At 36.6% G+C, this 23,376-nt stretch overlaps 1 protein-coding gene across 4 annotated transcripts in view; it reads right to left on the bottom strand.

The window, feature by feature from the left end:
- Positions 1 to 23,376, bottom strand: part of LOC5576960 (sodium/potassium-transporting ATPase subunit beta-1-interacting protein) — a 182,039-nt gene that overhangs the window by 21,975 nt on the left and 136,688 nt on the right. For 2 of the 4 annotated variants that reach the window (XM_021842970.1, XM_021842969.1), the window contains one exon: positions 7,449 to 9,404. The exons of 1 other annotated variant lie outside the window; for it this stretch is intronic. In XM_021842970.1, the coding sequence (XP_021698662.1) occupies positions 7,963 to 9,404 (1,442 nt within the window). In that variant the 3' untranslated portion in view covers positions 7,449 to 7,962. Of the gene's footprint in view, positions 1 to 7,448; positions 9,405 to 23,376 lie in introns of those variants that run through there. One more of the 4 variants, XM_021842972.1, reaches the window with a different exon arrangement.

Here is a 23,376-nt window from a genome sequence, read left to right on the forward strand (position 1 = left end):
GCTCTGAAACTGGGAATTGAATATAAAACAATACAAATGAATTTTATATTTCTGGTGTAAAAAAGGTAATGTGATGCCTCCAGTTGATGGATCATGATTGTCTTTTAAGAAAAAAAAAAAAAAACACAAATACTAATTTTGCAATTAGCGGATGTTTGTGTGGGGTATTTTTATGAAAATGATTTTTTTCCCAAGCGTAATTGTATTTGCTGAAATCGAATGTCAGTAGGTGGATGAGAATCGATGTAGAAAACGTAATTGAAAAGCTGAATGCACGCTTTACCAGATTCGTGCATTTTTATTTATTTTAGGCAATTCAAGCAGTGGAATCCAGATCTTCACCCACCATTCGAAAGTTAAGTGTTTTAAAAGCTTGATAACGCACAGGTATAATATATAATGTTTAAATTTATATGCTTTTCGATCGGTTACATTTCGTTGAGTCCTTAAGTGTCCTTAGTATGAATCAAAACGGTACTTGCTTACTCAATTTATAATTTCTTATACAGTTATTTTGGTTGTTCTAGCAAAAAATATGTTTTGTTTTGCTTTCTTTAACACCTAAATTTTGGTATATGATGCTGATTGTTTTTATGTATACTTTGTATTAGACACTTTTAGAACTTTTGAACATTTTTGCTGAAGCCACCTAAACCAGATAACTCAGGTTTTTTAAGTTATGCATGATTTTAGTCAAAAACTCTTCAAAGAAAAATCACAGTTCTCTCACAATAAACAAAAGAAAACATAATATTTCTAATGACGTTAGAATATTAAAGATTTGTTCACGCATTTCAGAAAAATCAATGTTTGAAAACAACATTTTTCAAAGAAAATCTCTGATTACTCTGCAACTATAAAAGATAGAACTTTTGTTTTTTCGGGAAAAAGTTGCGTAATCGTAAGGTCTGTATTGTATTTTCACCCGATTACCCTGACGACATGGAATCCAGTGCAACCAATTCCTTCATTAGAAAAAAAAACATGGCGGCGTTTTAGCACATGTCATTTAATTAGCGCACTATGCGATGCAAGCTATTTTAGGGATCAGATTTATATCCAAAATTGGCAATATTTTAAGAATAAATTGAAAAAGTTTCAATTATAATGTTCCCAATCAAGTATTTATTTGAGAATTATAGGTACTTGTCAGGCTGAACATCATCAAATACAAGTAGATTAAAAAACTTATTTCATGGAACATGTTAAAACTTTTTGGTGGAAACTCTAATTTTTGAACTAGCAACACTACCAATAAAGTTCCTAGGCTGGACCTAAGATAAGACGTGTAAGTTCAACGCACAAAAACGAAACCAATAGCCTGTCAAAAAAGACCACATCTCATTGGTCGTTTTGGCTAGTAATCCTTTATAAGAGAGATTCGCGGAAGCTGACATTTCTGTCAAAGTGTGAGCCAATCGAGCAGCGAGAGCTGTCAAAGTGTGAGCCAAACGAACATGCGTTACGTTTGTTTTGAACTTTTCTTGAGGAGTAATGCAATCCGCTTGAAATTATTTCGGTAAAAGTAATTTTGCATAAAGCAAAACAATGAAATATTTTTCTTTTTAAATATTTGTCAATGCGACTTTTAGTTGTTGATTTTTTCGGCTGTTTATTAGTTTATATATGTAGCTCAAAGATCTATAACGAAACAAAATACACTTTTTAGCAATGAGGAAGTCATGTCCGTGTTACAATATTATTCTCGATGCCGAGCAAAATCAGCACTGCTGGTCTGTTGCCAAATTATTCCATTTTACTTCCGCTTATCTCTCTATAAAGGATCACTAGTTTTGGCAAAGGCCTACTTTCACATCGTTGCGTTGGATTGCAACAGGGCACTTTGTTGCTAGCCCGGCCTGCTAGTTTGTAAATTAGAGCTTTTAACAAAAATTTTGAAATTTTTCTTGATATCATTTTGTCACAAATCAATCTATAATCGATGTTAGGTTAACCGCATGTGATTTTATAATGTAAAAAAATACTTAAGAGCACTATAAGGAAAATTGTGTCCATTTTCTCCAAAAAATATCGTTGGTTTTGAATTTTAACCTGATCGCTTATTACACTAAATGCATGAAGCGTACAAGAAACAACAGATTTATGAGCTTTGATATTTGAATTTGTTCACAAGATTTGCGTAAAAAGGATACTGGTAGCACTGGCTGTTGTATCGTTCAGCTTATCGACTGAAAAACAAGGGGCAATCTTTGTTGTGCTGTCACGTCCTGTCCTAGGGCTGGACTACAAACAAAGTGCCCGGGTGCAATTCAACTCAACGATGCGAAAGTAGGCTTTTGTGAAAACGACCAATGATAAGTGGCAATTGCACTTTGACCTAGCCAGTCTTGTCATAGATCTTAGTGCTCGGAGAAAAATTATTGCGAGAAATTATCGTAAAACATACCAAGTATAAAACTGTGTTTTTAGCAAACATAATGTATACGCGCTTCATATCATGAGCTTGCGATTAGCTGGCCATGAGCGCACACAAATATCCGCGCGCTTGAGCACGTGCTATGGTGAGACACATTTTTTTCAGATCTCATGTAGCAATGTACTAGTTCAAACGATCACATCTGCACTGGCTCATGCGTCGTCTCATGAGAAAATTTCAATGTGACAGTTCATTTGAGACTCGTAGACTAAAGATTCAGAAGCAGGGAAAAGTGGTTAAACCATGGATTTAACTGGCCGCAACCAGTTTGAAAAGGCTGACATTTTTATTCAACGCAGTTGAGATTCTAGCCCGTGTGCTCACTACTGAAGAAGCATAGTCAAGTCATAGACCACGGTATAGACAACACGGTATACACAACAAGGTAGGCTATTCCCATGTGTAAACAACGATTTTCCATCAAAACATGTGTCGTCATTCCTATCGTCAAGCATGTGGCCTTGAGGATTGTAAAGGAGAGCAGGCCTTGCTTTCTTTTCCACTCGTTCGAGTTTGCGATAGGAATGACGTCTCTGCCAAATGCCATTTTTCGGAGTATAATACCATGCTTCTTTTTACCGTGGGCATAGACCGAAGCCGTATGCTTCCGTTGGGTTATTGTACTATGCAAAGATAACTGCATGAAAGTACTCCTAGTAAGCGCATGTGACGAGTCTCACGCATCTTTGAGATGCGATATGAAATATCGCATGGCACACTAGCTCATTTAGGTCTACATGAGAAATACGACACTTTGATTTTTAGGGACATCCTCAACTTTATTGTTTGAAAAAATAATAACCCACAAGTGAGTGAAATTTGAGTTACCCGGCAAAGTTACTTCAAATAGGTTGTTCTACAACCTTGTAAACATTGTACAGGTCTAAACACATCAATTAAAAATATTAATATATCTTAAGCCAGTAGTTCCCAACCTTCTTAAAGCTGATATCCCCTTTGAAGTCCTACAAACAGTCCGCGGACCCTTAAAATTGAATGCTTTTGTAATCAAAGCATATCAAAACTAGACAGAGATCTTAAAATGATTGAACATATTTATTGACATACACACTCAAAAATCACGCCTGTAATTCATCACAGATATAGCAAGAATGTTGCTATAAGCATTGGACCCGGAGTCAACCATGTTCTTTGGGATGGTACACAAATTATGTCACGGTAAATTCCAACTTTTTTGACCCCCCCCCCTTTGTTACGTTTTTTGTATGAGTCCTCCGAAAATTTTGTAAGGCTTGTCACGCTTGGCTTGACCCCCTCCCCCCCTTGGAGCGTGACGTAATTTGTGCATGACCTCTTTGCATCAGTTCAAAAAAGGCCAATAATCTGCCATAATCCAACAAAAAACATACAGAGCAAGTTGTGTAAAAGAACCATTTCAGTAACTCTATAATTTACTCTAAGGGTTCATTCACAAATTTCATAACGCCAAAAATGGTCATTTTTGACACCCACCCACCCCCTCGTAACGCTTTTTGTAGAAATACTCCCCAAATTTTGTATGAGCCGTAACATCACGAGGGTACCCACCCACCCCCTATAGCGTTATGAAATATGTAAATGAGCCCTAATATGTTTTTTTCGGTCAAATTTTCTGAAACTTGGTAGTAAGACGCACTCACATGTTGTTTGACCGTGGGAACATTTCGTGGGCCGTGGGAAGATTTCTTTAAAAAAATCTCCAGGAACTCCGTAATCAGTCGAAAATTTTACTAAAGACCGTGATTCGAGATTTGAGAGGGTTCTACTAAATGGTTGAGTAGAAACGAAGAATTTCAGTCGTTTTAATGTTGCCAGTAACAACCAGAGTATGGGCAAAAATCAATTATCTTGTCAGGGAGCTGGCAAAATCTGCCAATGATTGAACCGCATATATGCCACGAATTTCTAAGTTTCTAGATACCTCTAGGAACGATCTTAGTTTCATTTCCAAGCTCGCACTGGATTTAATTAGAACAGATGTGTTAATAGAAAAACATTAAAAGTATTTTGTCAGAGTTAGCGTAGTAAACCACCGGTTGTGAAGCCCTGTTCTAAATCATGTGTGCCACCCTGAGAAAAAAATCTGAATAATATGGAGAAACTTGAAGACACCATACACTTCCGTGAAAAAGTTTGGGGTCACCCCCAGGAGAACATATAATAACTGTTTTGTTCATATCCCTGGGATTACACGTTTAATTGAAATTCTTTAAGGCTACTTCGAAAGTCAATGAGCTACTCTTACTACGTATGTATTTTAACTAAAACTTTTATGAATTTCATTTACTATATTTTTGCTTGTACTTGTGTCATTTTTTTAAATTAAACTGAGGAAATATAGGTAATTTTCTTGACATTGGATCGACCAAAATTTAAAAACAAGTACGGCATTAGAACGGATATCTCAAAGTCTTTGAAGAGCACATGCACTTTTTTGGCGGATGAAGCTGAAAACTATTCACAATCAGTATAACAATCTTTCAAAAAATCGTACAAATTTTGGACTCATTCCTCAGTATAGTTTATAGTGCAAAAGTTTACTAGGGTCACTAGAAGTTATTTAAAATACGTTAATCAATTCTGTAATATACTGTAATGATTGTACCCCCTTTTGGCATAAAGTCGTTTGGCATAAAGCCGTTTGGCATAATGGTCGTTTGGCATAATGGCCGTTTGGCATAATGATTGACTTAAAATAAATATCGGAATTTTTTAAGCTTTCATCGAAATCAACACCACCGAGACCATAGCAAAAAAATTTTGGTAGTTTCCAAACAAGCGTGGTGTTCGTTCAGAGATTATCCAAGCTAAGAGTTAAAAAAAAATGTTGTGACATTAGAGAGCATTACTAAATAAAACTCGTGACGGGTCTCTACATCTCAGAGCATAGAGTATCTTTGAACTTGTTGCGATATACATATTTGAAAACAGTAAATTGGCAAAGAAAGTTTCCAGTTATTCATCAAGGGAACGCTCATAGAATATTTCGCTGCAAATCAAGCTCTGTCCCAGTTTGGACGTAACACTCGATGATAAAAAATGAAAAAGTAGCCTATATACGAGAGTAGATTATTTTTCTTTTATTTAAAATTTTTAAGGATCTAACCCAAAAAAAATCTATTCATAGCATAGCTCAAATGAACAACACATCTTTAAAAGAAAATATTTGTGGCAAAACTTTTCAACGGTTCAATATAAATTCTAATTTTGGAAGTGTACATCAAAAACACCGTCTATTATCGAGAGAAGGGAAAATTTATGATTGAAATAATATTTTTTCCAGCATATCTCGGAAGGAGATCACGCGTTTGCCCCAAAACAAGTATATGTTGAATATTGACAGGTTCTAAAATAATTATCATTCTAACAACACATCTGGCAAGAATTGATAAAACAGCAAAATATAAAAATGGTTAACATTTAGCTTTACTAAATAATAAAATTTAAAACAGTATAAATGTAAAGAACAGCCTATTTTTAAAAGAAGTTTGCCTTCTTTTAAAAATATTTACAACTAAACCAATAGAAGAATGGACGCCAAAAATTATTGCGGCAATGACTGGTTCCTCCGAAAAGTGGTGACGAGAAAGAACGATAAACAGTCAAAAGAAGGAAGTATTCTGTCGTTCTCGGCTATACACATGTTGGCAAAAATGCTGAGGACGGTAAAACTCTAAAGAACCGCCAATTAAATAAAGAAGGGTGCATATTAGATGTTCAGTTCGTTCACAACCCTGAAATGTATAAAGTTACAAAAATTATGAGTGCTAAAAACTTTTCGGGTAAGTGAACTAGTCGGAGAAACGGGATATTCGGGGAACTGGCGTTCGGGGAAACAACATTCGGGGACCGACATTCGAGGAAAAGTAGCACAACCCATCGAAGTAACTGCAGTAATCGATTTCTCTTTTCACTGATAATTTGAGCATATCAATGTTATCGATTGCCGCCCTTTTGTCAGTTGGAAACATAAAAAAATACTTTAAAAATATAGCTCCAAAGAACAGCCTATGCATAAAAGAACGAGAAATATATTGAAATTTTAAATCAACAGTTTTCATATGGTTACATCATATTTAGAAAAAAAAATAGAACAATTAATAGAAGGGTAAATTTGTGCCAAATATATAAAAATCTTCAGTGCAAAAATTTGTTTCAAAAGTGAAACTCAAAAGAAGAATTAATATATGAAAAAAGGGTAATTTCTGGATAAATAATAAAATACTATTGGCAATAACTTTCCCAATATGCTTAAATTTATTGAAGGGCAAATGATTGTTGAATAATGTGTCATTTTGTATCAATTGACTCCAAAACAAGCCTGGTGTCATCAGAAAGATTCAACAGCAATGTAAAAACGAAAAATTGAGAAATTCTTGGTTTCCGACTTATTATGCCAAACGACTATTATGCCAAACGACCATTATGCCAAACGACTTTATGCCAAACGGCTCTATGCCAAACGACTTTATGCCAAATGACCTACCACCTACTGTAATACCAATTATGTATATGCTATAAACCATTGCAAACTGTTTAAAAACACAAAAAATATGATTTTCTGATATTTCCGCCAAATTTTTAGGTGCTCTTCAAGGAATATAAGATTACGGTTCTATGGCCGCATACACACTTAAACGGTTTCGCCGAGAACCCAACAGCTGATATCTCGATAATAATTTGACGATTCTCGGTAAAACTTTTACCGAGATCTCGGTAAATGTTTACCGAATCTCGGTAACGTTCGCCAAGATCTCGGCAAAAAATTCGGATTGCCGAAATCTCGGTAAAATAAGTATCGAATTCTCAGCTGTTGGGTTCTCGGCGAAAAGTTTTACTGAGGTCGGTAAAGAAAATTACCTTCGTGTTTTCAGTGTATTTTTTGAAATATGTCACAACTTCAAGAAAAATTTTGATAAACAAAATTCAAAAAAATGTGTTTGTCCAAACACATACGAAATATAATTGACTAATTGCCTTCGGAATAAGCCAAAGATAGTTTCAATTGAACGCGTGTTCATAGAGATATAAACTAGAAATTTTTATTATGTGTTTTTCATGGGGTAACCCCAAACTTTTTAACGGGAATGTACATATATCTAAAACTGATGGTTTAGGCGCAAACTTTTTTGTCTTCATCCCCGCAGGAGCAAGCTTCAGAATCAAAGAATAGAATGCCCATTTATGCCGATGCCCAAAATATTTGTAATTTTTTATTCGATTGCTGAAAACTATAAATAACAATTGTTCTTCGAGATTCAAATTCATTTTGAAATTCACATAGTTAGCGTTTGCAAACCATACAAATAATACACATTGTCTAGCAGCTCAGAAATGCAATTCATCGCTTTACATTCGCCGTCGACGCGCTGTAGACATCCTGGCGCCTGTCACTATTTCACGCATAACATACACATCTAGAACCAGATTGGAACGACCTATCCAGAAGGGCAAAGCACTTTCAATAAAACGTAGCTAAATGAAAATGAAAAAAAAAAATGGTCAGGCTTTGGGTGGAACTATTCCTAATTGCCGGGATGTTCCATAATCACATAGTCCGGATAGGCTCCGTTATTGCTGCAGAACGAGCGCGGCCGCTGCTGGTACTGTCCCCGTGCCCCTCCTCCACTATGGTGGTGGTGCCTTCGAGTGCGGTGCGATAACCGATCCTGAGATTTAGCGCGATGCATCGCCATCACAGGATAACCACTGCCGACGCCTACCGAGGAAACCGACGGCGGTGGTGGCGGAGGATAATTGTTATTTTCGTGCCCCGGGTAGCCGGGAGGGCCTGCCGCGAAATCGCGGATTTGATCGCAATGCTTGGGGCTCATAACGCGGGGGCTATTATTGTTGTTATTGATTAGGTTAGCGTTGTTTCGCCGCGCTATTCGGTTCAGATTGGGAGACCGAGTTACATACTGGTACGGCATTCGGTAGCTTTCACTGCCGTTACTGCCCTCGAAATGCTGCTGGTGGAAGTTCATCTGTGGCAATGGTGGCACTGGTGGTGGTGTTGGGTATTGTACTTGCTGCTGCTGTGGTTTAATTGCTATCCGATGTTGGTAAGCACTATTGCTAAAATCAGGTCGAGTCCCGTGGGGAAAATTTCGGTCAAAAGCTATCGCCGAACCGTTGTTCTCATTCATGGGTGTTGTTGTGCTACTACTATTGGTGGCTCCACCAATGCTATTGTTGGTCGATGAAACCGAGGGATGCCGTCTTAACGGGGTGGAAAGTGCTAGTTGCTGAGAGGAACCTGTAATCAAGTGGCTGCTGTCGTCATCGTCTTCAGTTCGTGAATCACAATCGCCATCACGATAGTATCGACTGGAGACGTTATTGAAGGGATTGCTAATTCCAAAGTTGTTCCGACAGGAGGAACTCTTCGGAATGAAGAAAGTGTCGTCCTCGTTGGGAATCACGTTTTCATCTTGCTGCTGTTGGGTAACGTCAGTGAAGCGAATGCTGGCACTACTACTGTTTTTTCGCAACTGACCACTGCGCGTTTTGCTAAAGCTAGTGTTTCGACTGATTGGGTGTGCAAGTGGCTGTTGATGAAGTGGCACGTGTTGTTCATGGGTCTGCCCTCCGCCAAGTGCTGATGGAGGTCTTCCGCTACCACCATTCCCGTTGCAGTTGGTGAACGTCGATGACGGTGAAGATGATGACGACAGTAGGGTGTTAGTGTTTGAGGATGAGTTGTTACCGTGACCGTTAAACGACTTGAGCACGACACCGAGCTTAGCGCTAGTATTACTGAGGCATTGGGAACTATTGCTGGTGTTGTTATGATTATTATTGTTGGCGGTGATGACCAAGGGTGCCACGGATTTGGCCGCGACATTGGCCTGTTTCAGCTGCGTCGAGTTGGCGCTATTTGTTGTTGGTAAACTAGTATAGCTCACGTACATCGGATGCACCGCCGTGTGCTGTGGGCTTTTTGCGTCGCCTCCCATAAAGTCGACTGCGGGGGAAAAAAGAAAAATTATGCCACTCATGAATCCCGCTGCGACGAGAGTGTTGTTTCTTCAAAAACCGATCGGCGTGATTTCTCTTGGCTCGGTCAAAGTCGGGAAAACGTACATATGTATGAATAGAATGCATATAGATACCTAAGAAGCAAAAAAATATGTAACATGATGGCTGCCTATTTTTTTTTTAATAAAAGAATATTTATACTTTAGGTAATGATGTTGCAGTAATTTTAGTCGTACTGACAGTTTGGGTTTGGGCATGAACATGATTTTATCAAAAAAAGTTGTTTCTATCCTAAACTACGCTATTTTGCGCTATATACAAGTTGGCGTGGTAATAGCCGATTAAAAATCTTTGGTAACTTTTGTATTGAAAATACTCAATTCATTACAGCTCATAGAACTCCAAGCGGGCTCAGTCCAAGGATCGACCCATGAAGATGTACAGTATTGAACAAAAACTTGCAACTTTTTCGTGTTTCCATACAACATGGTCTACTTTAGAGGGTTAGATTTAAGTTATTTTTGGATTGATTAGTTTGAAATTTAGTTTAAGAGCCATAATGACTAAAATGTTTTTTTTTACAAATTATAATATTAACTCAAAAATTGCAGTAATAGCTTCATAATATCTAAAGCAAATTTGCAGCTTTAGACAAGATGAACAAGTTTGCTTAGGACAGTTTTTGCGTAGAATTTTAAATGTTTTAAGATAAAATGTTCATAATTTATCATCAAACACCTCACTTTAGTGAAATCGTTATTACTTTTGAACTCGTGATTGGAAATACGTATAGAAATCTATGTTGAATATACCTTTTTTGCAATTTCTCATCGTAATAAGCTGTTTTTCATCACGCCAATCTGTCATGAAACGGCCTACTTTCCTGCACTGAAGTATGCAGTGCGGAAATAGTCATTACGCAACGTTTTCTCATTACGCAACTGTTTTGAGTTGCGTTATGAATCATAACACAACAATTTTTCAGAAATGGTAAATTAATGGTGAATGCAATCCGATATAGTTCCTGGTACCCTCAAGTGGTCTTCTACGAAATTGCAAAAAATGTTGTACGCAACTCGTTGCAGAACTCGATTTTTACAGCACTCGTCGTAATTATCCTACTCGGCAAGCCTCGTAGGATAAATTTATGACTCGTGCTGTAAAAATCATCATTCTGCAACTTTTTCCGTAAACTACTATTACGTGCTGTGAAAATTTCATTCACATCGGTCCATTAAAAAACTTAGATCTTGCATACCAAAATTGATCATTCTATATGAAAAAAAAAGTTACAAAAGTCCATTACGGAGCCACTCTCAGGAATTTTGATTCTTTTGAAAAATTTTCAAAAGGTACAATTTAATTGTAGGAATAAGACAGACAGAAGAGTTTTCATATTTGTATCCATGACATAAATAAAGAAGTTCATCATGGTTATAAAGTTTTATTTTCATCGATTTCTTTTTTTTATAAATAGATCATGTTGCTATAATACAAGAAAATATGACATTTTTATCCTTATACGTTTTTTGTTAAACTCGCTGATTTTATTTTTGATTCATTTTTTAGATTTTGTAATTTTTAAATTTTAGATTTAGTGATTTGAATTTTGATTTGCAATGCATATTTGAAAAAAATACATAATAAAAAAATAAGTTTTGATTTGTCTAAAAAAACAGGCATTTAAAAAATGCTTTGAAAAATAATCTTAGGAGAAAGGCTTCAATAAATGCTAAAAATCCTTTTCTCCAAGCGTTTTTGAAGCTCGTTTTTTTTTAAGAAATCCGCCATTTTTTTAAAGGTTTTTCAAAAGATTTCCTACTGAATGCTTGTCCAGCATTTTCTCTTGGAAATCTCTCACAAACCCTTCAGGCTTTGTTTCGCTTTTTCCTCCAGTGTTTTGCTCAGGATTTGCAACAAAAGTACCTTCAGCGATCCTCTCAGGATTCATCCCCAAGAATTTCCTCAAAAAAATGTTCCAAATACTTTTCCACTGATTTCTCCGGTTAAAACTGTAGGAGACCTTCCAGAGATTTGTACATGTATTTCCCAGGAAACCCCAACAAGGGTTGGGTGACAAAATGTCGAAAGACAAAATGTCGAATGCCAAAATGTCGAATGCCAAAACGTCGAAAGGTCAAAACGTCGAAGGGACAAAACGTCGAAAGGACATAACGTCGAAAGACAAAATGTCGAATGCCAAAACGCCGAAAGCTAAAATGTCCAAAGGACAAAACGTCGAAGGGACAAAACGTCGAAAGGACAGAACGTCGAAAGACAAAATGTCGATTGCCAAAACGTCGTAAAATCCAAATTCAAAACAAAGTTTTTGGAAATTAAAGCAGGGAATTTTTTTTCGCAGTGTTATCACTTTTATATTATAATAATTAGCTTGTCTTGGAAGAGATTACAAAAATCAAATGACAGTAACCAAAACTTGTCGGAATAAATTAAATGTTTTATATTAAATAGGTCATGAAATAATTATTGGAGAGACATTGATGAGAGAATGTGCTACTTTTACTCAAACTTTGAAACGGCAAATGCGAGGAGTGTGTTTTGAAATAAAACTATCAATTTGCATTGTTCTGTATTGTATTATGGTGTTTATACGATATGGTTATATACATTTATTCTCTACATAAAAAAACAATGCGGTAGAAGTCTGTTCTGTAGTACATTTCGAAAAACTTACTGGATATACTGATGAAGAATTTCTGTTTCCAAAAAGTAAAACAATAAATCGATTAAATTTGTTCTAATTTGATAAAAGAATTAGTAATTTTTAATAAATAAATAAATTACTAATTGTCAAACATTCAGTTGTAAATTTGATGAAATTGCTGCCACTAATTTGTTGAAAGAATGAGTGTACTTTACAAGAATAAACAATACACTATTTATCAAGAGATAGCATAACCAGTAGCAAATAAAAATTACTTTCAAATAATTGCTGTATAGATTTTAGAGAAGCTAGTGCACAAAATGAATGAAATGAAATGAAAGGGTATTCTCTACTCGAGTACAGAGTTTAATATTGCAAAAACTTATAGCAATGTTATTCAGGAAAAAGGTTTGAATGAAGGTTGTAATAAAGTTTGCGTAGAATATTCGTCATATCCAGCTCGACAGCCTGTGTTGTGCCTGGTATCCTTTGGAAGACTTGGGATTATTGAAGGTATTAGTTTGATTATCTATATTCGTGCCTAGGATCGTCATGTCATGTAACTGACCAACTGATAGAGGGTCCTGAAATGCTCGAGAGTTGAGTTAACGGAAAAGTCGTGTGAGACGCTCGTTCATACTTCGATCATATCTACTTTTACCTTTGGCTTCATTTTAACGCTTGTTCTCGAAGTGATGCACTGCTTCTCCTCTAGATTGAAATTGGTGTAGGATTGACATTTTCCAATATAAAATGTTACTTGCTTACTTTGATGAAAATGGTAAATTTTATTGTCCCCAACGCCGTTCGCATCGCAACCAATTTTTTCCTTGGCAACGCTAGTTACGTTCAATACCAACACATTCGCTAGAAAAACGACTACTTTCGACATTTTGTCTCTTCGACGTTTTGTCCCTTTCGACGTTTTGGGATTCGACGTTTTGGGTTTCGACGTTTTGTCTTTCGACGTTTTGTCCCTAAACCCCCAACAAGGATCATTTCAAAGATATTTGTCCAATGATTTTTCTAGAAGTTCTTCTAAAGATTCCCCACAAATTTTCCACAATGATTTCTCAAGGTACTCCTCCAGGCATTATTTCAGATTTTTATCCTGAGATAAGTACAACAGTTTCAAAGATGTCTCGAGTAGTTATTAAAGCGATTCCTGCAATAATTATGAATTTCTCTATATTCTGTTTCAAGATTTTTGCCAAAGATTATGCCTGTTGTTTTTTTTTTTGATAATTTATTCTGAAATTCAATAACTTGAGCGATTTATTCAGAGAAATGCTCCGGAGTTTTCCTGACATCCTTGCAAGAGTTCTCCAAAGGATACCTGTAGGAGCTTATTGAAAAGTTTATTTACATTTTATTTTAACATTTCTACAGGAAATATACAAGAGGTTAATGAAGTTAATGCAAGAAATTTAATTTAAAAAATCCATGATTTCACTAGTTTTTAATCTAAAAAGAATTCCTTCGCTGCTTTCCTGTAAAGGAAGTGTCCCAGAATTCCTTGATAGAATCTCTAGAATGGTTCCTGAAGATACACGAAAGCAATTGAATTGAATTTGAACAAACATCTTGTACGAAAACCTTTGCAAATCCTTGAAGGGGTGCTAAATGTATAATTTTGAGCAAACTTTCGGTAAACGCCTGGATTTATTTCTGTTGGAATAAAAACTGGAACGCGCAAAAGTTGATCCACTTCGAACTGATGTGTTTCTATTGAAAATGCATTAAAAAACCTGCAATGCAACATTTGAAAGTAGAGTGTTGGTTGCTTTTCCTTTTGCTATCCAGTATTCAAAATGGCGTCCAAGTGAGAGGAGCAGCGTGGCCAAACTTTGCTCGCGCTGTAAGAAAATTCGACGTTCTCGCACGAACTTATGTGAAGGCGGATTTCAAGCAGCTTCCGGGACAGGAGTGTTATACCGGGGATGGTGGCCTAAATTTTCAAAACCATCAAACTATTGAAATTCCCTAAAATCCTTGTCCAGCATGCCATATGCACGTGTGATCTAAAAAGTGACATTTTTATCACTACCCAGTAAACACACCATCGTTAATGATGAGATATAAGAGTACAAATGTGGAGGCGATATACGCACATCTTGCATGCAGCCTTATGGCGCATGTATGTATATGACCTCCACATTTGTACTCTTATGCGCTATCTTATACGATTTTGTGTTTACTGGGTACGTCACTGAATGCCTCGAAAAGCGGCTGCTTCCATTTCTGAAACAACATAATAGACCTGCGCTGTTCTGGCCAGACTTGCCAAGCTGCCACTATGTGAAAAAGGCAATCGAGTGGTGCGATGCGTGGTTTTGGTACCCAAAGACTACAACCCTCCCAATAGCCCAGGCTTCACCCTATCGAACGGTATTGGGCCTTGGTCGGATGGAATTTAAAAAAACAAAGGCAACTGCACCGGTGCACAGTGGCGCATGGCCGGACAAAACCTCAAAAAATCATGTTCTCAAAAACGCTTGTTAATATTTTCTATAGACTTCTTGAGCGACGATTTCTCAAAATTTGAGATTGATCTGTTTTGTTTTCGATTTTTGGCAGCATCGTAAGTGCGCGAAAGTCAGCCAAATTAGACTGTTAAAAATTCATCAACAATGGTTCACCAAACAAACTACGGCTGATCTCAAAGAAATCAAAATCAATCAATAGGCTTCATTTGAAAGCGTAGTCTTAAACCTTTGATTTGGCTATAATAACATAAATTTTGACACATTAAGTTGTTAGTTGTAGCAAAAGATGGTTTTTGCAATCCTTTTTTAAAATTATGATAAATTTTCTGTTTTATGTGAAGTGCTTCGAGAAAATGAGTCACTCACTATGAAGCAGCCAATCATCCATACTTATGATAAAAAAAAAATTATGATAAATTTTCAAAACGTTGTCCGTTTTATGTGAAGTGCTTCGAGAAAATGAGTCATGAAGCATGCCAATCATCCATACTTTCTGAAGTGCAATTCTTGCCCCTCTTTGTCCCAAGAGTTGAAAATTCCATTTTCATTTTTCATTATAATTTATCTTTTTCATCATTCAAATCTGTATATTGTGTCATAACGCGTTTGAAACTATACTGAAATTGCTACAAGGAACTTATATATGCATCTCTAGATTAGGTTTATACACAAATTTCTGCATAACAACTATTTTTTTTACAATAATAGCCTTTTTTTCGATTAGATGACAAAACTTAATATCACTAGAAAATCGAATTTTCAATTTGGCTGTTATTTCAAACGGGATGATATCAGGTATCCAAGATAGTTAATAGATTACCATTATCAAGCGATTTGGGACATATTTGAGGTTTTGTCCGACCTTTGTATGAAGGCCCGCCACTTGTGCGGTGGTCCAAATCACAGGTTGGTTCCAAATTTTTGGGCCATGTTAAAAATTGGAGCTTGCACCGGTGTTCCAAATGGTGTTCCAATTTTATTTTATACCAGTTTTCTGGTCTATGTTTTTGGAACTGGCTATTTTTGGTCGAATTTGGAACAAGATTTGAGCTGTTCTAAATCTGATTTGACAAACGTTTGGACAAATTCATGAAGAACATCCCGAAGGAATTCTTGGGGGAAATCCCCGGATGAATTCTTTGAAACAATCTCCGGAGAAATTTCTGGATAAAATCTCCGGAGAAATACCTGAAGCAGATCGCCAGAGGAGTTTCTGGACGAAATCCCTGGAAGAATTTCTGGACGAGATCTCCAGAACAATTCCTGGAAGAAATCCCAGGAGGAGTTGCGGGAGAAAATCCTCGGAGGTGCTTCTTGAAGAAATTCCCGGAACAATTCCTGGAGGAAATCCAGGCAGGAGGCAGAATTTTGGAAATCTCCGGAGTAATAGCTATTGACGATCCCGTGAGAAATTTTCGGAGAAAATTCCCGGAGTAGTTTCTGGGGATATCGCCGGAGGAATTCTTGAAATTTCCGGAGGAATTCCTGTATAAATTCTAGGAGAAATTCTTGCAAAAAATCCCCGTATAAATTCCTGGTTTAAATCCCAAGAGAAATTCTTGAATGTTCTGATGTCTTCGGAAAAAATCTCTGAAAATATCTCCGAAAGAATTTCTGGAGAAAATGCTCAGAGGAATTTCTTAATGAATTTCTGGACGAAATCCTCAGAGAAAATCCTGGACCAAATCCCCGGAGGAATTGCTGTCGAAAATCCTCCGAAGAATTCCTGGAGGAATTGTTTTAAGAATCTCCATCAGAACTATTAGAGGTGTCATTAGGGGAATTTTTGAGTTAACACTTGGGGGAATTTAAGCCTCGTTAAATAAGACAATAATAATAACTATTCAGTGATCAATAGTTTCTAAACGAATTCCTCAAGAAACCATTTAAGTAATTTCTGAATGGATCTGCATAAATTCCTGAAGTCGTCCTTGGTGTTATTTGTGTTGTTTAAAAGAAAATTGCTGCAAGAATTTCTAATTTAGTTTCTGGAGCTGCCTTTGGAAATACTCCTTGTTAACACTTTAGTCATATTGCTGTTGTATCTTGTACAACTCAGATGAAAATACCTCTTGTTTCTTACACATAATACCCGCGGTATTTTTAGCAGTGGTCAACCGCGCGACAGCCGGAAGATTGATTTTCTGTGAACATTGAATAATTTTTGAAGCAAATCGTAAAAGGATTCGTGCATAGATGCTAAAGTACGTAACCTACGAGAAAACCCCCGTGTAATTTTTTTTCAGAAATTTGAGGGAGGAGGACTTTTTTTGGAATAAATTTAAATCCTTAAATAAAGGATTTCTGGACTATTCTGTAAGGATTCATAACAAATTTTATTGTACATCTCGTAGGAATATGTTGACCAATTCTTGGAATAATCTCAGGAGAATAACCTGGAAGAAACTGTACAGAAATTCTAAGAATAATTCCTAGTGGAATTTTTGTAGGTATTCCTAAAAACTTTTAGATATAAAACCTTCGAAGATTTTCTAATTGATTTACCAAAGTAACCAAATGGCACTATAATTCGCCCTACGTTCCAATATAGTGCTATTATACAGCCAACACACTCTATTTTAGCCGTACAATAACCCTATAAGGCCGAAAAGGCAAATTAGCGGGCTGGTGTTTACTTGGGTAGCTCGAATATATTCCAAAATTCCTTGGTTACCGACGCGTAGCCAAATCCCATGTAAAAATCTCAAGCTAGAGAATTGTTATCACGATTAATTATTCAATTTTAAATTTTTTTCTATCTTTATCAACGAGATGCGTGTGTTCTAACCACTACACCAGGTCCGTCCCCCTATTTAATTTTCAAAACAATATTTTCATTGGAGTCTGTCGTGGAAAGAAGAAAATTTGTGTAACCGGTTTTGAGTAATGAGCTTTTATGTTTCTGGTACCAACTTGGCCGTTCAGAGGTCTTGAAAACTTTGTAAAACATCATATTGTTTTTTTTTTAAGATTACTTGGAGGCAACTCAAGTAATATGAGTATTCTGTGGAGAAACTCCATAATTCCCGACACTGTATAACTCACATTTTATTACTTTGATAAATTAACTTCAGATGAAATGGCGATCATAGAAATTTCATTTGAAACATGTAGGTCCCCCAAGAATTATTGGAATATCTTCAAAACAATGAGACCAATGATATAAAATGTAAAAATATCCTCCCGCTTTGTTACCGTTATTTCGGATAAAATTGAACATTTTTATCGATTTTTCAGGTGTGTTTTCTAGAATGTTATCAATGCCAAACAACTGAATGCAGTTATATTATATTTTAAGCGTCCTCACAAACTTTAAGCCTAACACGATGTCCTAATCCTTGGTTCGAACTTAAAGTTTATGGATGCCAATACCACGCCAATCATTATTTTGGAATTATAAATTATTTTCGGAGATATGAAGATTCTTCAACGCAACAAAAACTTCACAACATAAATCTCGACAATGGTTACGACAAACATCGTTCATTTACCGCTAGGTTATTTGATATTGGTGCTTTATAAGTGAGAAATGAAATCGTGTGACACGGTGATCAAATTCACTCTACTGATCAAATTCACCCGAATTTACGGTACTATGCATTGCGAAACCATTTCAGATCATTTGACCAAATGTCAAAATTAGTTTGGAAATATCTAAATTTCTTAAGATAAGTAGAAGGAAATAGTCCACTTTACGCTAATTTGAGTGTTCGATTCTAGATGTTATACTTAAATTACAAAATTTAAACCCTGACGATCATATAGTGTAAAAAAAAACTTTATATTCTGGTGAACGATGTGGACAATTTTGGGTTAATATGACCATAGCAGTTTCAGCACTCTATTCTATGCCATTCCATACACTTGTTTTCCTTCTTTTGATGTGAACTCAAAATCACGCCGAGCGGTGCGATAGGTATGTGGGGATTTGCTTGGGATTCAGGGTTGATATTTTTCATGATTCGTATGCGAAGGGGTAACATTCATTCACATATTCAACTGTGCGTGCGTGCGACTTTGATTGAAAGGCGAACTAATGCAATAATCAAATAAAAACGCCTAGAATTCAAACGATAACGATCCTATTACACCGAGGTGCCGAACGTGCGTCTTTGCGAGCGCAATTTGCGGTTGAGTTGTGCCAAATAAAACGAAGACGTGGTGGTATGTTTTGGGTAAGGGTCTCTAAATACTCCCAAATAGCGGAAAACAGCTGAATCCGATAGCGTGATTGCGGGAGATGATGGGAGGTGTATGAGAGCGTTTCGGTAGCTGTACAAATCAATAAATTGGTGAAACGAATTCGGCAGTGAAAGGCGGTGAAATGTGTGCAGCGAAAATATGTAATGTGGAGCAGTAGCGCCGATTTGAGTGAAATTTCAGAAATGGTTTAGGTAAATATGATATGCAAACACAGTCAACTCTCCCTTATTCGATATTTTGTTTATCGATATCGAGTTAGAGAACAAAAGTAAAAGTTGTTTTTTATGGCTACCTAGATGGTTCGTTGAATCGCATTTGCACTGGTTTTTTGTTCTATAACTCGATGGTCCCTTCAATATCGAGTTATGAAGAGTTGAATGTATATGAAAATGTATGGATTAAAAGTGCTTGATTTCGGGAATCAAATAATCTTTTTCACGTATGATTCATTTCATCAAAAAAGTCATTTCAACTTCTTTCGCGCAATTTTGATTGCTGACCCATGGTGAAACGTCGAGGGATTACATTTTAATCACTAAGCCAACAGAGGATTCGGTTTTCAGCTTTCCCCAAACATTTATCAGAAATTTTGTGTGCCACTGACAGGTTTACGTGCTTGCACATGTTGAAGAGGGTCAAGTTGTTTGATCGCGTCAAATATGTACATGAAAGGTTATCCTTCGTGAAACCTAGGTTTCGAGTTAGACATGGGAGGAAAATTTCAGCAACTTGACTTGACTTGGCATCGTTTAGCGGTATGTGCTATAAAAATCATTTATCAACATTGACTCTTATCACGTGCCGGATAAAAGATTTGAGTTTGAATTGTTGATGAACATAATTTACACATTCAAATAGTTTTGAATCACAACATAAAATGGAAAAAGGTCATCTTAAAAAGCAAGACTTTGTCACGAAGTGCCGGAGGCCGTATCATTTAGAATGAAGTGTGCAAACACAAAGAACGCGTCCGCGTTCATCGACTCTTATGTTCCAGATCCGATAAAGGATACCCGAGCAGGGAAAAAGAACCAATTGAAAACTATGTTTGATGTTATGATGTCACCGCATATGATAACTCAATATGATTATATTTTGGTCGACTTAACAAGAATCAAATATACAGAATAATGATTAATCTTTATAGCACTATATCAAAACAAAAACTTATCGATTTAAGGAAATCAAGATCAATGCGCATCGTACCATCGTGCTGTGCGTACACACATTTTTTTTGCTGTTGGAAGTTTTTTTTAAACTAACTAAAGCAATAGAACAGTGCTACACAAACAGTACTTTTGAGAGCTAAAAACGGTACTTTTCAGTGCTACAAAAACAACAATTTTCACTACTATTATTCTACTATTGATCCCTTTACGATTCTTGTTAGGACTCGTGCCTTCGATTTTTCGTTGGACCCGTTAGTGGAAGCTAGTGGTCTTCTTGGACACTGTTTTGGGAAAAAACTTTAATAAGGTCTCTTCTTCTTTCGTTTATTCACTAAACATGGTTGCAACTACAAACAAAAGGAATCTGAATTCACAACTTCCTTCCAAAAAAGTGAGATTTAAAACTATCACTATCAGTTCGATGCTCAGACAAATTTTCCGAACACCAGTCTCTAGCCTAGGTTCTTTGATTCAAGTGAGGAAGCAAAGAGTGCCGCCTATCGTGGTCAGTTGTTCCGAATTTGGGGGATTTAGGTAGGAGATCTTGAACTCCATTAGGGGAATTAAGGTTTTCTTCCAAATCGCAAAGAAAGGAGACTGTCGCGTTTTGCCGGAAACTTCTTCTCAAACATCTTGAAGAGAAGAAGCACAATTTTTTTACTTATGACGACAAAACTGAACGTTTGTTCAAAGTCATCTTGAAAGGTGGCTCAAGAGGCTATAAGTCACCTGAATCGATCAAAAATGGAATAATTGATTTACTTGGATTTACCCCAGTCCAAGTAATCATTATGAAAAAGAGAACCCAATCTGGCATTGTTCGGAAAGGGCTTTCTCAAGAATATTATTTAGTTCACTTTAACAAAAAAGATCTAATTAAGGCTAAGTAGCCAGTCATTCGTTTTGGCAACAATGATGACTTCTCGCGGAACATTACTAAAGGACCTATGTACAAATGAGAGATTCTCTCCTCTATCGTTCTCTTTCGATTATAACAGTAGAATACTAATGATTTTGGGAAGTTTTTCACTATAGATCGAAAGTCAATTCCCTTGACTAGCGTTTCATACAAAAAACGCAACAGAAGAGGTTAATGTGACTCAGTTATTAATGAAAGAGAAAGTAAACAAAGAGAGCCTCTCAATGTTAGATAGGTCCTTTAGTAATGTTTCGCGAGTCTTTTCAGCTAAAACTCAGTCTTGATTTTTTATATTGACTTGAAAAAGTATCACTATACGCGCTAACATGTATAAAGTATGCTGATACTTTTTCAGCTGTGTCAGTGCAAAACCAAATGATTTTCTTTGATTTGAAATCGTGAGATGAATTAGCAACAATCATCAACGACGCGTACAAATTTCAATGACGGCCTACTTCGCCTTAATATTAAAGCTTCAGAAAAAGCTAGACTTATGTTCGTTGTCCGTGTGACATGGGAACATTTCCAGAAACCTGGAGGAAATTACCAGAACCCCACTCAGTGCCGTCGGTGCCAAAAGTGGGGTCATGGTACAAAACATTGTCGCATGGATGATAAATACATGGTTTGCGGAGGTTCTTCTGACGCTAAGGACGTCTGTCCAGTGAAGGAAGATACCGATAAGTTCATATGCGCCAATTGCGGGGGCAATCATAAGTCTAACTTTTGGGCTTGCCCTTCACGTAGGCGAGTCGTCGAGGCTCGTGCTAGGCTGGAAGGAACGGGAATGTTCCTTGGTAGAGTATCGAACAATGCACATTTTTCAGTTAACGATCGCTTGATTAAGAATCATTCCCATCAGGAAGATGATAATCATGCTCATTCACAAACTATTTATTTTTCCGTCGGGTAGCCGTTCGAATCTTTTAATTTTGAATGTATCTACCCAAGGAAAATCTTTTGCCAATATCGTAGCAGGTAATTTGAACTCCTCCCTTTTTCATACTACGAGTAACCGTTCTTAGTGTTCAAATCAAATGGAAAAAAACCCTGCCGCCCCAGGAAACTTCTATTCCGCCTCTTCGTCTACCGAAAATTCTAACGGAAAATCAGCAGATAATGTACCCACTTCAAGTAACATGTCTCCCTCTGATTTTATTTTTCTAACCTAACAATTGAATCAAATGATTGATGCAATGTTCAATGCCACTACTATGACTGGAGCAGTCCAAGTTGGTGTAAAATTTACTAATCATATTGTTATTGGATTACGTTTTTCTAATGGATCCAATAAATAATAATTTAAATATTTCAAATTGGAATGCTCGTTCTTAGAATGGTAACGAGAACGAGCTGTTTAATTTACTTACAGCTAATAACGTACATATAACAGTTATTACTGAATCCTATTTGGAACCTGTATCCAAACTCAAAAGAGATCAAAACTTTTTTGTTTATCGTAATTATCGACTTGATGGGGCATGTGGGGGAGTTGCAATCATCATTCATAGGCGTATACAACATTAACTTTTTCCGTCATTTTAAACCAAAGTTTTCGATCATCGATTGTTGAGAAATTATTTATTCTTCAATCTTTTTTTCTAAAACTAAACTTGATATCATTTTGATAACATTTTGAAATCATATTCTGCTCGGGTAGGCCTATATCGGAAGGCATGGAAAGAGTTCATAGATAGATAACGACAGTATGGTAGCACATAAACGCATCATTGGCTTCGCTTGCTTTATTGCTCCTCACTATACAGAAGCATCATCATATAGGTAACAACGTCTGGAAGATTGTCTTCGCCCTTGCGTACAAACCCTATGATCGGCAGTCACGCTTGAATGATATTAAACTGCAGTCTGTACCGTATCAAGATCTTGGGTGCGAAAAACGACCTTGTGCACCGGAAGTCAAAGTCATCTTCAATCTTGTCGCTGATTGGCACCGTTCATCTCGAGAAACGTGTACAACAACTCGCGAGCCTACTCGTCATTTCCTTGGAACTGGAAATTAGCAAGCGAAGATCGTTGCTGCGTGGGGAGAATTTGTAGTGGACTGAGTTTACACATGCCTTACACTTACTACTTTTGTTTTCAAGGTAGCCACTCGCCCTTCTGATTGCGAGAACGATTTGAGACATGTTTTGGGTCTCGGCATTTGTGATTCTTGAGGAGAAACATTTTATAAAATAGCACAGAACTATTGTGCTTTCCGGAGAAAAACACATTTCATGAATAAGAATGTTCATATTCTGAATCCTGAGCTAACATGTTTCATTTTTCTTAGAAACAGGTTATGGCTCAAGCAGCCATTTGCTATTGTATTCCTTTTATAAATGCCAACATGACGTATTAAATATTTTTGAACAAATAAAGAAGTAATTGGTTTTAAAAATCGAACGCTGTTTGTTGTATGACCTAATGTATACTCGTATCAAGAAGCTGACTAATAAGCACATCAAGATCCCGACTGGTGAATGAACCAGAAGAATCATCTTTTTGCCTTCAAA

The sequence above is a fragment of the Aedes aegypti genome, chromosome 2 (assembly GCF_002204515.2).
Source record: "Aedes aegypti strain LVP_AGWG chromosome 2, AaegL5.0 Primary Assembly, whole genome shotgun sequence".
NCBI lineage: Eukaryota > Metazoa > Arthropoda > Insecta > Diptera > Culicidae > Aedes > Aedes aegypti.